The sequence below is a fragment of the Rhinolophus hipposideros genome (genome assembly GCF_964194185.1).
Source record: "Rhinolophus hipposideros genome assembly, chromosome: 2".
NCBI classification, from domain to species: Eukaryota; Metazoa; Chordata; class Mammalia; order Chiroptera; family Rhinolophidae; genus Rhinolophus; species Rhinolophus hipposideros.
The window spans coordinates 53807923-53819995 of NC_138048.1; the positions used below are offsets into that span (position 1 = coordinate 53807923).

The 12073-nt window shown below is 49.9% G+C and overlaps 1 protein-coding gene across 1 annotated transcript; it reads left to right on the forward strand.

Moving 5' to 3' along the window:
* Positions 1–9661: 9661 nt before the first annotated feature.
* Positions 9662–11551, forward strand: CPN2 (carboxypeptidase N subunit 2; the record flags this gene model as incomplete). The annotated part of the gene is made up of 1 exon (XM_081075160.1): positions 9662–11551. One exon carries the CDS (start codon positions 9662–9664, stop codon positions 11297–11299), a length of 1638 nt encoding a protein of 545 aa, XP_080931286.1. The 3' UTR covers positions 11300–11551.
* Between the last annotated feature and the right edge of the window lie 522 nt (positions 11552–12073).

A 12073-nucleotide genomic window follows, 5' to 3' on the forward strand; every position in this document is an offset into this window, starting at 1 on the left:
GTTTTGAACTGTCTCTGGTAGGTTGCTTGCCTCCATTTTGTTTATTTTTTTCTGAAGTTTTCTTCTTTCCTTTCATTTGGGACCCATTTCTTTGTTTCCTGATTTTTGGCTGCCTCTCTGTGTTTGTTTCTATGTATTGAGTAATCTGCTATGACCCCCCAGTCCTTGGCTGGGTGGCCTTAGTTAGTAGGTGTCCTGTGGGGCCGAGTGGCACAGTCTTCTTGGTGACCTGAGCTGGGTACTCCAAGAGTGTCCCTTTTGTGGATTGTGTGTGCCCTCCTGTTATAGTTGAGCCTCGATTTCTATTGGCACATAAGTGGGTGGGATTGACTCTTAGGCTGACTGGCTGTGGGGTTTGACCATGTCCTGGGCTGTGTGGGAGGTTTACCTTACTGGGTAGGATGTGCCCCAGCAGGCTCCAGTGCCTGTTGAGACCATCCTTTGTATGTGCCACTTGTGGGGCTAATTGGGTGGTGCTCTACTGGGGTGAAGCCAACCTCCAAGTATGTTGGTTCTGGGGTCTTTTGGGGGGGGGCTCCAGTGCAGGCCCAGGACACCCACTGCTTGTGACTGGCCAGGGGCTATCTGTAAGGAGCTACAAAATGATCTATGGTTGTTCACTGCCTGTGCTAAATTTGGAGGCTTGTGGGAGAGGCCATGCTGTGAACTGAGTATGGCTGCCACCAATATGAAGCCTGGGGTAACTGCAAAAAGCCAGTACATCCAGAGGCCTGCTGCCACCTGCCAGCTCCCTTAAGGTGCAGCTACTGATAGAGCCTCATGCTGTACACAGTTGGGTGAGACAGGGTCTCAGGGGATCACTGGAGTGGGAAGAGTTGTGGTCAATGGGTTAATGTAGACTATGGTTTGGTGCTAGTGCTGAGCCTGGAGAGACTCAGCGAAAGTCTCAGAGCTCACTGAGGCCAGTTGCTACCCACCTGGGGCCCATGGACTATGATAGCTTTCCAGGAAAGAGTGTAATATGGGAGGGGCTGGCTGCTTGAAGAGAAAGTCCCTCTGGCCTGGTGTGAGTTGGGTGGGGTCCCAGCTGAGTCAGCAGGGCAGAGCAGCAGAGCTCACCAGACCAATCAGATTCAGATTTGGCTGTAAGCGTAGGGGGCGGGCTCAAGACGTTAAAGATGGCGGCTGCCTGCCCGGCTGCACAGGAGAAGAAGCTTACCAGGAAAATGCTGACTGCCCCCCAGTCTTCCCTCTGAAGCCACACATCTCAGTCTGTCCTGGTATGTCTTCAAGGTTCCCTGATCACTGTCCCTCCGCTGGAGCCCAAGGTGAGTGCCTGTGAGCGAGTGAGTGTATCCTGGATATTTAAGAGTATTCTGGGTTTCCCACATCCTTCTGTCTCACCTGAACAGTTGGAATCGCCACTGTTTTTCAGCCAGATGTTGTGAGGGCTCCTTTTCTGGGCACCAGTACAATGGAATGGGGAGCCTTGTTGGGGGGCTGGGGTCTGTCACTCCTCCAGGGGGAACCTCTGTGACTGAGATATCCCTCCTGATTCTCAGCTGTCACAGGGAAGCCTGGGGCCCGTTTTTCATCTCCATCCTTCCTATCAGTCTTGACGTGGTGTCTTCTTTATATTTTTAGTTATAGGACTTCTATTTGGCTACACTTAAAATGGTTCTCCAGGTTGATTGTTCTATAATTTAGTTGTAATTTTAATGTGTTCGTGGAAGGATGCAGGTACACTGTTTATCTACTCTGCCATCTTGGATCTCTCTTCTCTAGAGTTCTTAATGCAAATCTTCCTCCACTCATGCATATATGCCCTTCCAGCTGCACATATCTGCAGTTTAAGCTCTCTGTCTCTCTGTCTCTCTCCCTCTCACACACTCACACACACACTCACACGCACGCACACACACACACCTCCCCAGGCTCCCTGCCACACCTATTCCACAGATGAGAATGAAGATATTTGGAAAAATTAAATAACTGATGTAAGGATTGTCTAGTTAGTTGAAGAGCTAGGATTCAAATCCAGATCTGTGGAATGTCAAATTTCTCTTGTTCACCAAGATGTTGACAAAGAGACAAGCTCTCTTTCTGTAGGTGAGTGTCATTGCCTTAAGAACTTGTTCCCCATGTACTGGTTCTTCTTCAGAGGCACACCCCCACCCACCAACGATCCTGCCAGTCTGGGTGTTACTGAGGGAGTATTTTGTTCATAACTTTTCTCCCCTCTTACATGCTCCTAATTTTCCCTGCCTGTGGATTTGCCTGTCTCCATTGAAAAATGCTTCCTTCCTATACTTTTTCAGACTTTTGCAATTTGATTGATGAAATCTGCTCACATACAAAAGAAACATTAGTTCAGACTTGAAAAAGAGTGATGCAAATATTAATACCATTCAACAAGTTTAAAAGCCATGAAAGTGTTTAGACTCCAGACATTGAAAATGATCTCAGATTGCTTACTTAGATCATCCCTTCACCCTGCACCCCTGAAAACCTATACACACTTATACATACTCTCTCTCTCTCTCTCTCTCTCTCTCTCTCTCTCTCACACACACACACACACACACACACACACACACACACAGAGGCACGTGCTCTTCACCTCGTTCTTCAGCCCCTGGACAAACACCTCCAGAGACAGGAAATTTACCATCTCCCAAAGCAACTTCTTTTATCCTTGGATAGCTCTGGCATAAAAGTTTTCCTTTTCAAATTGAGCCAAGTCTTTCCCCCTTTTAACTCAAAAAGGGTTTAGAAAGTTAGTTTATTAAACAAGCAAACAAACAAAATAAAACAACAAACCCACAACCGTGTTAGAATTTCTCCTGGTGTTGACAGCCAAGCAGGTGCTTGTGGCTGCCTGTCCTGCTGAGGTCTCGCTCCCAGGAACCAGCCTGCCTTTTGCGAGGAGGGGTGTGAGCGTAAACCCCTAGTCCCAGTTCTCACTCCTGGAGTGGCCTCTGCAACTTTCTCTGTGGGTGCCCTGGGGGTCCTAAAGTTGCCAATCCTATGACCTTAACTGGATTTTGGCCCTGTTTGGGATCTGTCAATGGGAACAGTGCAGGATCATTTTGTAATCTCCAGAGACCTTGCCCCAGCTTCTCTCCTGGCCTGTGACCCGGTGATGTTCCAGGAATCCTCAGGCCACGTGAGGGGAGGAGCTACTTCCTGGAACTTTGATCAGTGCCTGGCTGCTGGGTCCACACTGACCACAGACCACACCAGACACCCTTCTACTCCCGAGGAAGAGCCAGGGCAGCGGTAGGTCTCCTGGGGCCACTGTAGGACACTTGGGTCTGCGGAGATGTGGCAGAGATGCCTTGGCTGGGGGCAGACGAGGGGCTGGTGATTTCTGGCAGGCTTCAGAACATGTCCCCACCTCCAGGCAGGCTGTAGTATCTGTGTCCCATGGCCTGGGAGGGGAATCCCCTGAGGTACAGTGCCAGGGTAGTGCTGGGCTGAGGCAGGAGGCCGGTCAAGTAGGGAGATTCTGAGGTAAAGATGACCTGGTTCCTGTGCTCAGGAAGCCCATAATGAATGGTGGATATAAGCAGGTGACCATTGTCCAGCTTGGTCTGGTTCCACCCTCGTTTGTGCCTGTCATCCTGGCATAATTATCAGTAGCTCTCTTTATTTCCAGAAGTGTTCCAGTTTAGATGATAAAGCATGTAGTCATTCTAGGAATAAAATGTGCATGCAGCTACCTTTTATTGAGCATTTACTATTTGCCAAGCACTGTGTTAAGTGCTTTATATTTGCTATCTAATTTAGCATATTTATTATCCAACTGAGTACTAATTTTAGCCCTATGGGATGGGGTTGTAATTAAGGATGGGGAAATGAAGGATTAGGGAGATGGAGTGACCTGCCCAAGCCCACAGGTAGTGAATACAACAGAATGTGATCTCCTCCAATCAGGATGCAGAGTAAGACCTGTGTGTCAGGGTCATGAGAAGCATGAACACATCCTGTTCAAATCAGTACACAGGGCCTGGGCGCCTTCTCTGTGCTCAGCCCCAAGCCAGGTGCTGGGGTGCACAGCCAGGTAGAAGAGGCTGCAGGGCTCACAGTCAGGTGGTGCAAAGGATAGAGCAGAAGGACCCAAGTGGTCAACAGAGGACCTGTGGAATCTAAAGGAGGTGCCGTCAAGGAAAGCTTCCTGGAGAAGTGACAAGTGATAGCCGGGGAGGTAGGTAGAACGGGGACAGGTAGCAACAGAGAGAGGTAGGCACGGGCATCCTAAAGTGGGAGGGACTGTGTAAGCGAGGTCTAGAGCTGGAGCCCTGTGAAGAGCATTTGCAGAAAGGACAGTGCCCAGTTTACAATTTCCTCATATTTCAGAATGTTAGCTGTCTTCTCTTTAAGAATGCTACCACAGCTGCTAGACAAGTTCCCTTGAGCCTTTGCAATGTAATTTGCAAGGAAGGGGAAAAAAAATCAAGAAAAGTACGTGCCTGGAACTGTGCTGTGTATTTTATACAATTATCTCAATTTTTATAACTTTCAAAGTGATAACTATTATTCTCAAAATGTAGAAAACACAGGACTAAGCAAAAGGAAAACATTTAAATCATCCACCATCCTATTGTTCAGAGATAATGAATACTTTGTGTATAATCTGAAGCTATAGAGGGGCCCATCAGGAGTTACTTCATTCACATAAACTTGGGTGTGGATTGAAAGGGGCTTAACCAAATATGTATTTCTCATTATACACAATATCACAAACCCAATGCCAGTTTTCTCATTTAATTGCACAATAACCCTAACAAGGCTGTAATGTAGGTAGTACTGTTATTATCATGATTGGTCTCAATTTATAAATGCAGAAACTGGGATCTGAGGGGTTACTTCACTGCCTGGGACACACTGGGCACCAGGTTGGGGAGGGCTGGCTGGCCCTGGAGGGGCAGAGGCAGGAGCCCCTATCAGGTCTGACCGCCTCGGCTGCTTGGCTTGTGTCCCTGGGTTGTGAGGGAAGGCAGCTGAGGTCCTGGGAGCAGCAGGCCTTCCCTGGTGACCCAGATGAGGTGGTCAGGGGACCTGGGTTCCCATTACGCTCTGGAAGGAGTGAGGGTTAGCTCGTGGTAGTGGACAGACTGACTTGTAGCACATGGAAATGTACCAACTCAAAGGCAATTTGAGAAAAGGATAGAGTCCATTTGCAACCAGTAACCCTCCCACACCGACACACACACACACACACACACACACACACACACACACACACACACAACTTCCTTGGCTTGCTGAGAGCATGGAACATTTTTGTGGGTATTTCTGATTTCTGCATAAATGCAGAAGTGGTTTTTCAGATGAGCAGATGAAAAGGAGGAATCTTCTGGCTGCAGCCCCACTGTCCCCTCTGGTGCCAGCCTCCACAGTGCCCAGGCAGGGGCACTTCTGATCTCCAAAGCCCCTTCCCCAATCTGCTCTTGAGGGCAGATTGGGGAAGGGGTCCAAGGCCAGGGCATCGTGGCCAGAGCCATCAGAATCTGCGCTCCTCTAAACCAAGGACAAAAAATTACACGTTTCCCTTGGCTGGGAGGAAAGAGCCAGAAAAAGTGCTGTAGAGAGTCATAAACATCCCTGGTCCATAAATGGGGTGGTTGAATGATCTCATCAGTTATTCCATAGCCACCCTCTATGACTCCTTCAGAACAAAACTGGAATTGGCCTGAACGGAGAATAATCAGGGTCACTAATGTAGAATATACACTGTGCCAGGCTCTGGGATTGAACATTTCAATGCATTTTCTCATTCAGTCCTCAGAACAAGCCCACAAGGAAGGCAGTATTGAAACTTATTTTGAAGATGAGGAAAGTGAAGCACAGAGAGGTTAGCTAATTCAGACAAGGTCACACAGCTAATAAGAGTTGGAGACAGGATTTGAACCCCAATTGTCTGACTCCAGAGCACAAACTGTTAGCTATTCTAGAGTGACATGACAATGAGTTGGGCTGGGAGTGCATCATTTGGAAATTATCAGTGCTCCATACCCTCCCTGTGAATACCATTCCCTGCTTCCTCCCATCCCAGTAGATTGGGGCACGAGGGGTATTTCCTTGGACTTTAGAGGCCGTGTTCTGGCCCTTTCCCCCACCATGACACTCTAAGGGTAAGAAATGTGCAAGATCAAAGGTACATGCCCAGCAAAGGCTGTGCCCCATTTAAAACGATGCTTCAAGTAGCCCGGACCCAGGGCCCGTGTGTTTTCCATCCCCAGGTCCCTCTTCCCTAGGCTGACCATGTCACAGAAGTGTTGGCCCTTAGGCATGTGGAGTCTATTCACAGTACTGGGGCCAGGTGGGAAGACAAGGGGACAGATTACAAGTGAGGTCTGGTCCGTTATGTATGTTCACTCTGGGTTTTGCATAATGAGGAGCGCGGGCCTGCCTCCCGCAGGGTGTCGCAGCAAGCAGCTCACTTAGAGCTCAGGCCATCAGGACTGATCCTGGGCCCTACTGAGCTGTATGCCCTTGGACCAGTTGCTGTGGTTCTGGGACCCCCAATTTCCTTTTTCTGGGTCCGTCTAGATTTTCTCTGAGTATCAAGATGTATGTGCAGGAGCTTTGGGAACTGGCAGGTGGAAACAGCCCCCTTAGCTCTGCCCCCGACATCAGGGAGGTTCCCCCCACCTCCCTCTCCCAGCCAAAGCTAATTTGCCTCACTTGATTTTCTGTGTGACTGATGCCATAGTTTTGATTTACATCTCAAATCTTGAGTTACTTCTTTTGTTGGAAAATTCTAAAGCTTATGTTTTGCAAATGGCAGTGAATTATAAGTTAGCGGCACATCCAGGGGATGAGGGGATGCCTTCTTAGGCTGGCTCAGTAGGTGCAACATATTTTCCCCACCAGGCTTTACTTTCCTCTCACTTGCATCTCCCACTTTGGTCCTAGCTTTCCTGGCAGGAGCATTGGGGAAAACCAGGAGATCTGGGTTCAAACCCAAGCTCCTCTCTATGAGGAGGCTGGCCAGGTGGTCCCTGGAGCCCTCAGGCCCATTCTAGTGGGATTCTTTTCTGGAAACTGCCTGTGAGAACCAAGGACCAAAGGGGTTGGCAAGGTAGGTGACAGGCGCATGATAACATTAAGGCATGCTAACATAGGAACTGCTCCTCTTACTCACGGGAGGGCGAGGATGTGAGGCCACTCTCATGGTCTGGCTGGTGCTCATTCACTCCGGGCTTGAACAATTCCAGGGAGGGGCCCCTCTGCCTCCCACGCTGCTCATCCCAGCTGTGGAGGGTTCAGTTCAACAAACACTAACCGAACCCACTGTAAAGCAACACTGTGCTACATGCTGAGCAATGAATACACCCATCTTCTCAGGAAAAGGACTGCCATGAAAACTCTTTGTTTTGGAGAACTATGCTAGATGTTAAGACAGAGAAACATATTGCCAGGTGCCTTGTTTCTGGGGTCAGGGAAGGCATCTGTCGGGGCAGCCCAGGTGGTGGGTGTGATGGGACAATGCCTACCTCATCCTTCTTCAGCCAGGGCCCTCTGCTTCTTATCTATTCTTTGCACACAAACTTAAGAGAATAAAGTCTCAGGCTAAAGCTGAACTCTATAAAGATTTGTCTAGGGATTGTGGAACCAGGAGGCACACATTTCCTGAGGCTAGTTGCTTTCCCTCTTGTGTCCTGAATGGCAGGCAGGCACAGTTACTGTTAGAGTCCTTCCCCACCGTGGTGGTGTAAAACCCACCTCTGTGGCTTACTCGGCATCTACGTGTGCATGCCAGGAGCCTCAAGGAAGGTCTGCACTGCCTCTGGGAGAAATGGACACTTCTCCATTGATTAGGCAGGAAAAGTCCTGGAAAAACTGTTATTGAGTGTCTGAATGGGAGGAAGACACAGGGGCTTTTGTAAGCACCATGTTTGCTGGAGACTTTCACATATGGGGACCTTTCACCCGAAGTTGAAGTTGAATTTTGTGATGGAGGAGGCAGCTAGGGGCCAAGATGTCCCCACAGGGAGCCACTTTGAGTTCTCATTGAGGACAGGTAAATTGAGAAAAATTAGGATTACGTTGCAAGAGGGTTTTCCTTCCTCCCTCCCTTCTTTCCTCCCTCCCCGCTCCCTCCTCCTCTCTCCCTCCCTTTCTTCCTTGCTTTTGTAAAGCGAAATGTATTCTATCTAAAGGGCATTTTGTTTTTCCTACTTTTTTGGTGTTCAAATAACTTTTTCTGTAATGATGGTGGTTTGTAACTTTTAACAGTAATTAACATAGTTTATTAATTGCTCACTCAGCTCTGTCAGATACTGATCTAAAACCTTTACCTGTACTTACTCATTTAATCCTCAATTACTCTAACACAATTGGCACTATTATTATCTCAATTTTATAGATAAGGAAATTGAAACACAGCCGGATTAAGGAACATGCCCAAGGTCACATGAGTAGGAGGTGATGGAGCTGGGGTTTGAATTTATGGAAGCTGAATGACTCCAAGTCATGTAAATGATGATGTGGGTGGAAACAGTAATGACCTGGGAGGTGCACATCCCCTAATGGGGCCACTGAGCCCCAGCTGGTCTCGTCCTGTGGGAATGTGAGCCCACTGCCCCTCGATCATCCTGAAATCTGGACTTTTAATGTGATATTTCTCAAATTTTGCATGTTGGCTAATGGTTCATACATAAAAGGACTGAGCCATCAACAAAACACACCTGTAAGCTGCATCAGCAACTTGTAACCTGTGGGTGCGTGCTGGCATTTTTAAAAAAAATTAGTATTCAGTAAATTAAAAACCTGGTTCCCTTCCTTATTTAAAACAAAATCCCCGGGACAGCCGGTTAGCTCAGTTGGTTAGAGCGCAGTGCTCTTAACACCAAAGTTGCTGGTTTGAGCCCCACATGGGCCACTGTGAGCTGTGCCCTCCACAACTAGATTGAAACAACTACTTAGCTTGGAGCTGATGGATCCTGGAAAAACACACTTAAATAAATAAAAGTTAAAAAAAAAAGTCCCCCAAACAAAAACCTACTGGTCTGTGGAATCCCTGCATCTGGGACCCTCTTGTCCACACAATGTTGGAAAGTTCCATGGCCTCCATGGTGGTGAGGGCTGGGGTGCTGCAAGGCAGGAGAGCATTTTGGTAGCAGTACTGAGGAACCTCACTGCTTGTTTCAAAATAAGAGCTGCTCTCACCCTCAGTGGCCGTGCAAAGAGCAGATGGTAAGATCTCTTTATCATTAGGAATGTGCTGAGATTTGGAAACTCAGGAAGAACTAGAGCTTAAAAATTTCCAACTCAAAAATAATCTGCCCATATTTTACATATTATCTTCATTCCACAAAACCCGTAGTCTCTTTTTATACCTCACTTCTGTGTCTTTCTGCCTCCTTTCTGCCTTTCTCCAATATGGAAAGAACACAGGAAATCCAGGAGACCGGAGTGTTGGTCCTGCCACTAACCGGCGGGGTGGCTGTGGACAGGCCCTGTGTAACCCTTGCTGTCAGGAGGTCAGAACCCTAGTTCCACCCACCTTGCAAGGCTGCTGTGAGATAGTATGAAAACAACCCTTAAAAATCTATACTGCTGTCCAAACGGGTGGGCTCCCTGACAGAGCTCATCCCCATCTTCTGGCGCCCCATCTCGTGCACTGGTCACTGAACCACACTGCGCTCGACAGAGGCACCACTTCTGATCTCTTCTCACTCGGATCTAGGAAATGCTTCCCGGAGCCTGGCTGCACTGCGCCTGCCTCCTGCTCCTGCTCAGGCTTGCCCAGCCTTGCCCTGTGGGATGTGACTGCTTCGTCCAGGAGGTGTTCTGCTCTATCGAGGAGCTAGCCTCCATCCCGCGGGACATCCCATCCCATGCCACGGACATCGTCTTCATAGAGACCTCTTTCACCACGGTGGAAGCCAGGGCCTTCAGCGGCAGCCCCAACCTGACCAAGGTGGTCTTCCTCAACACCCAGCTCTCCCACTGGGAGCCAGATGCCTTTGGGGGGCTGCCCAGGCTCCAGGACCTGGAGATCACCGGCAGCGCCTTTTCCAACCTCAGTGCCAACATCTTCTCCAACCTGACCTCGCTGAGCAAGTTCACCCTCAACTTCAACACGCTGGAGGCTCTTCCTGAGGGCCTCTTCCACCACATGGGTGCCCTGGCGTCCCTCCAGCTACAGGGCAACCGGCTCCAGACCCTGCCTGGGAGGCTCTTCCAGCCTCTGAAACACCTGAAGACCCTCAACGTTGCTCAGAACCTCCTGGCCCAGCTGCCCGAGGAGCTGTTCAACCCCCTTGGCAGCCTGCAGACCCTGAGACTGAGCAACAATGCACTCACCAGCCTGCCTCAACGTGTGTTTGCCAAACTGGGAAGCCTGCAGGAGCTCTTCCTGGATGGCAACTCCATTTCTGAGCTGCCCCAAGAAGTGTTCTCGCAGCTCTTCTGCCTGGAAAAGTTGTGGCTGCAACGCAACGCCATTGTACACCTGCCGCCCTCTGTCTTCTCCTCCCTGGGCAACTTGACCTTCCTGAACTTGCAGGGCAATGCACTGTGGAAGCTGCCCGCTGGCCTCTTTGCCCATACCAAAGGCCTCATCGGCCTGTCTCTGTCCCACAACCGGCTGGAGACTCTCTCCGAGGGAACCTTTGCCAACTTGTCCAACCTCAGTTCCCTGACGCTCTCACACAATGCCATCACCCATCTCCCAGCTGGCATCTTCAGGGACCTCAAGGAGTTGACGAAGCTGTACCTGGGCAGCAACAACCTGACAGCCCTGCAGCCAGACCTCTTCCAGAACCTGTCCAAGCTAGAGCTGCTCAGCCTCTCCAGGAACCTCCTGACCACACTGCCAGAGGGCATCTTCGACACCAACTACAACCTGTTCAATCTTGCCCTGCATGGCAACCCCTGGCAATGTGACTGCCACCTGGCCTACCTCTTCAGCTGGCTGCACGAGTACAACGACCGGCTCTTTAACATCCAGACCTACTGTGCAGGCCCTGCTTACCTGAAGGGCCAGGTGCTGCCCGCCTTGAAAGAAGAGCAGCTGGTATGCCCCGTCACCCGAGATCTCTTGGGCTTCCAGGCCCCAAGGTTGGAGGACGGGGAGCCAGGGAGCAGTTGGGATCTGACTGCAGAGGAGAGGGCAGCCTGGAGCAGGTGCACCTACAGCAACCCTGAGGGCACTGTGGTGCTTGCGTGTGACAAGGCCCAGTGTCGCTGGCTGAGTGTCCAGCTGTCTCCTAGGCAGGGCTCCCAGGGACTGATGTATAATGCCACTCAGGAGTGGACATTGAAGTCCAGCTGCGGCGACATGAAGGTCATTGTGTCGATCAAGGCTCAGGCAGGGGAGCCCTAGGCGCAGGGCCTACAGAGCCAGGGGCCTGGGCAGACGGCCTCTGCGGCCTGAGCCAGCAAGAGGTAGGGGCACAGGACAGGCTGAGGCTGGTTTTTCAGGTGCAAAGGATGGAGGTACAGCCGAGCTTGAGGTGGCTAGGTCCACCAGAGTCTCCTCCTTCTCGTCCTTCATTACCTCATCTTGGAGTTCCTTACGCTTTGCAAAGCACCTCTAAAAGCTGCATCATGGTCTAGAGAATAAAATAACGCTGCTCCCCTGATGTATTTTTTGTTTGTCATTTAATACCCACCCCACTCTCATCCTCACCCTGAAGTTCCAACCCTGAGGTATTATTCTACAAAACGGAGGCTACTCTCTTTTGACATCCAGTTCAAAAGCCAAATGTTCGTTTCTATTTGTCTCCCAGGAAATTTGATTTTAATTGATACAGGGGGTGACAGAAGCAGAGGTGACCAGAAACATTAGAGTAGGGGTCTGACTTTGGTATGTGGGGAACTCACATTGGAAGCGTCCGCCTCCAGGCCTGTGTCCAGGAGAACACAAGATGAAAGGTGCCTTGGGAAGGTAAACACCTGCTGTTTGGCTTTCACTACATGAAGCCCCCAGAGGGGGAGCTGCGGCATTGTCTGTTGAGCACACAAGATGGTTGCTCCTTGAGTTGAAAGAAAATTGCTGAGGAGAGAGGGGAGGATAGTGAACTGGGTGGGCTGGGAGGGGTGCGTTTCGGTTCTTAGCTTTCTCACAACATCTGACTGTGAGGCAGTCACTCACTGA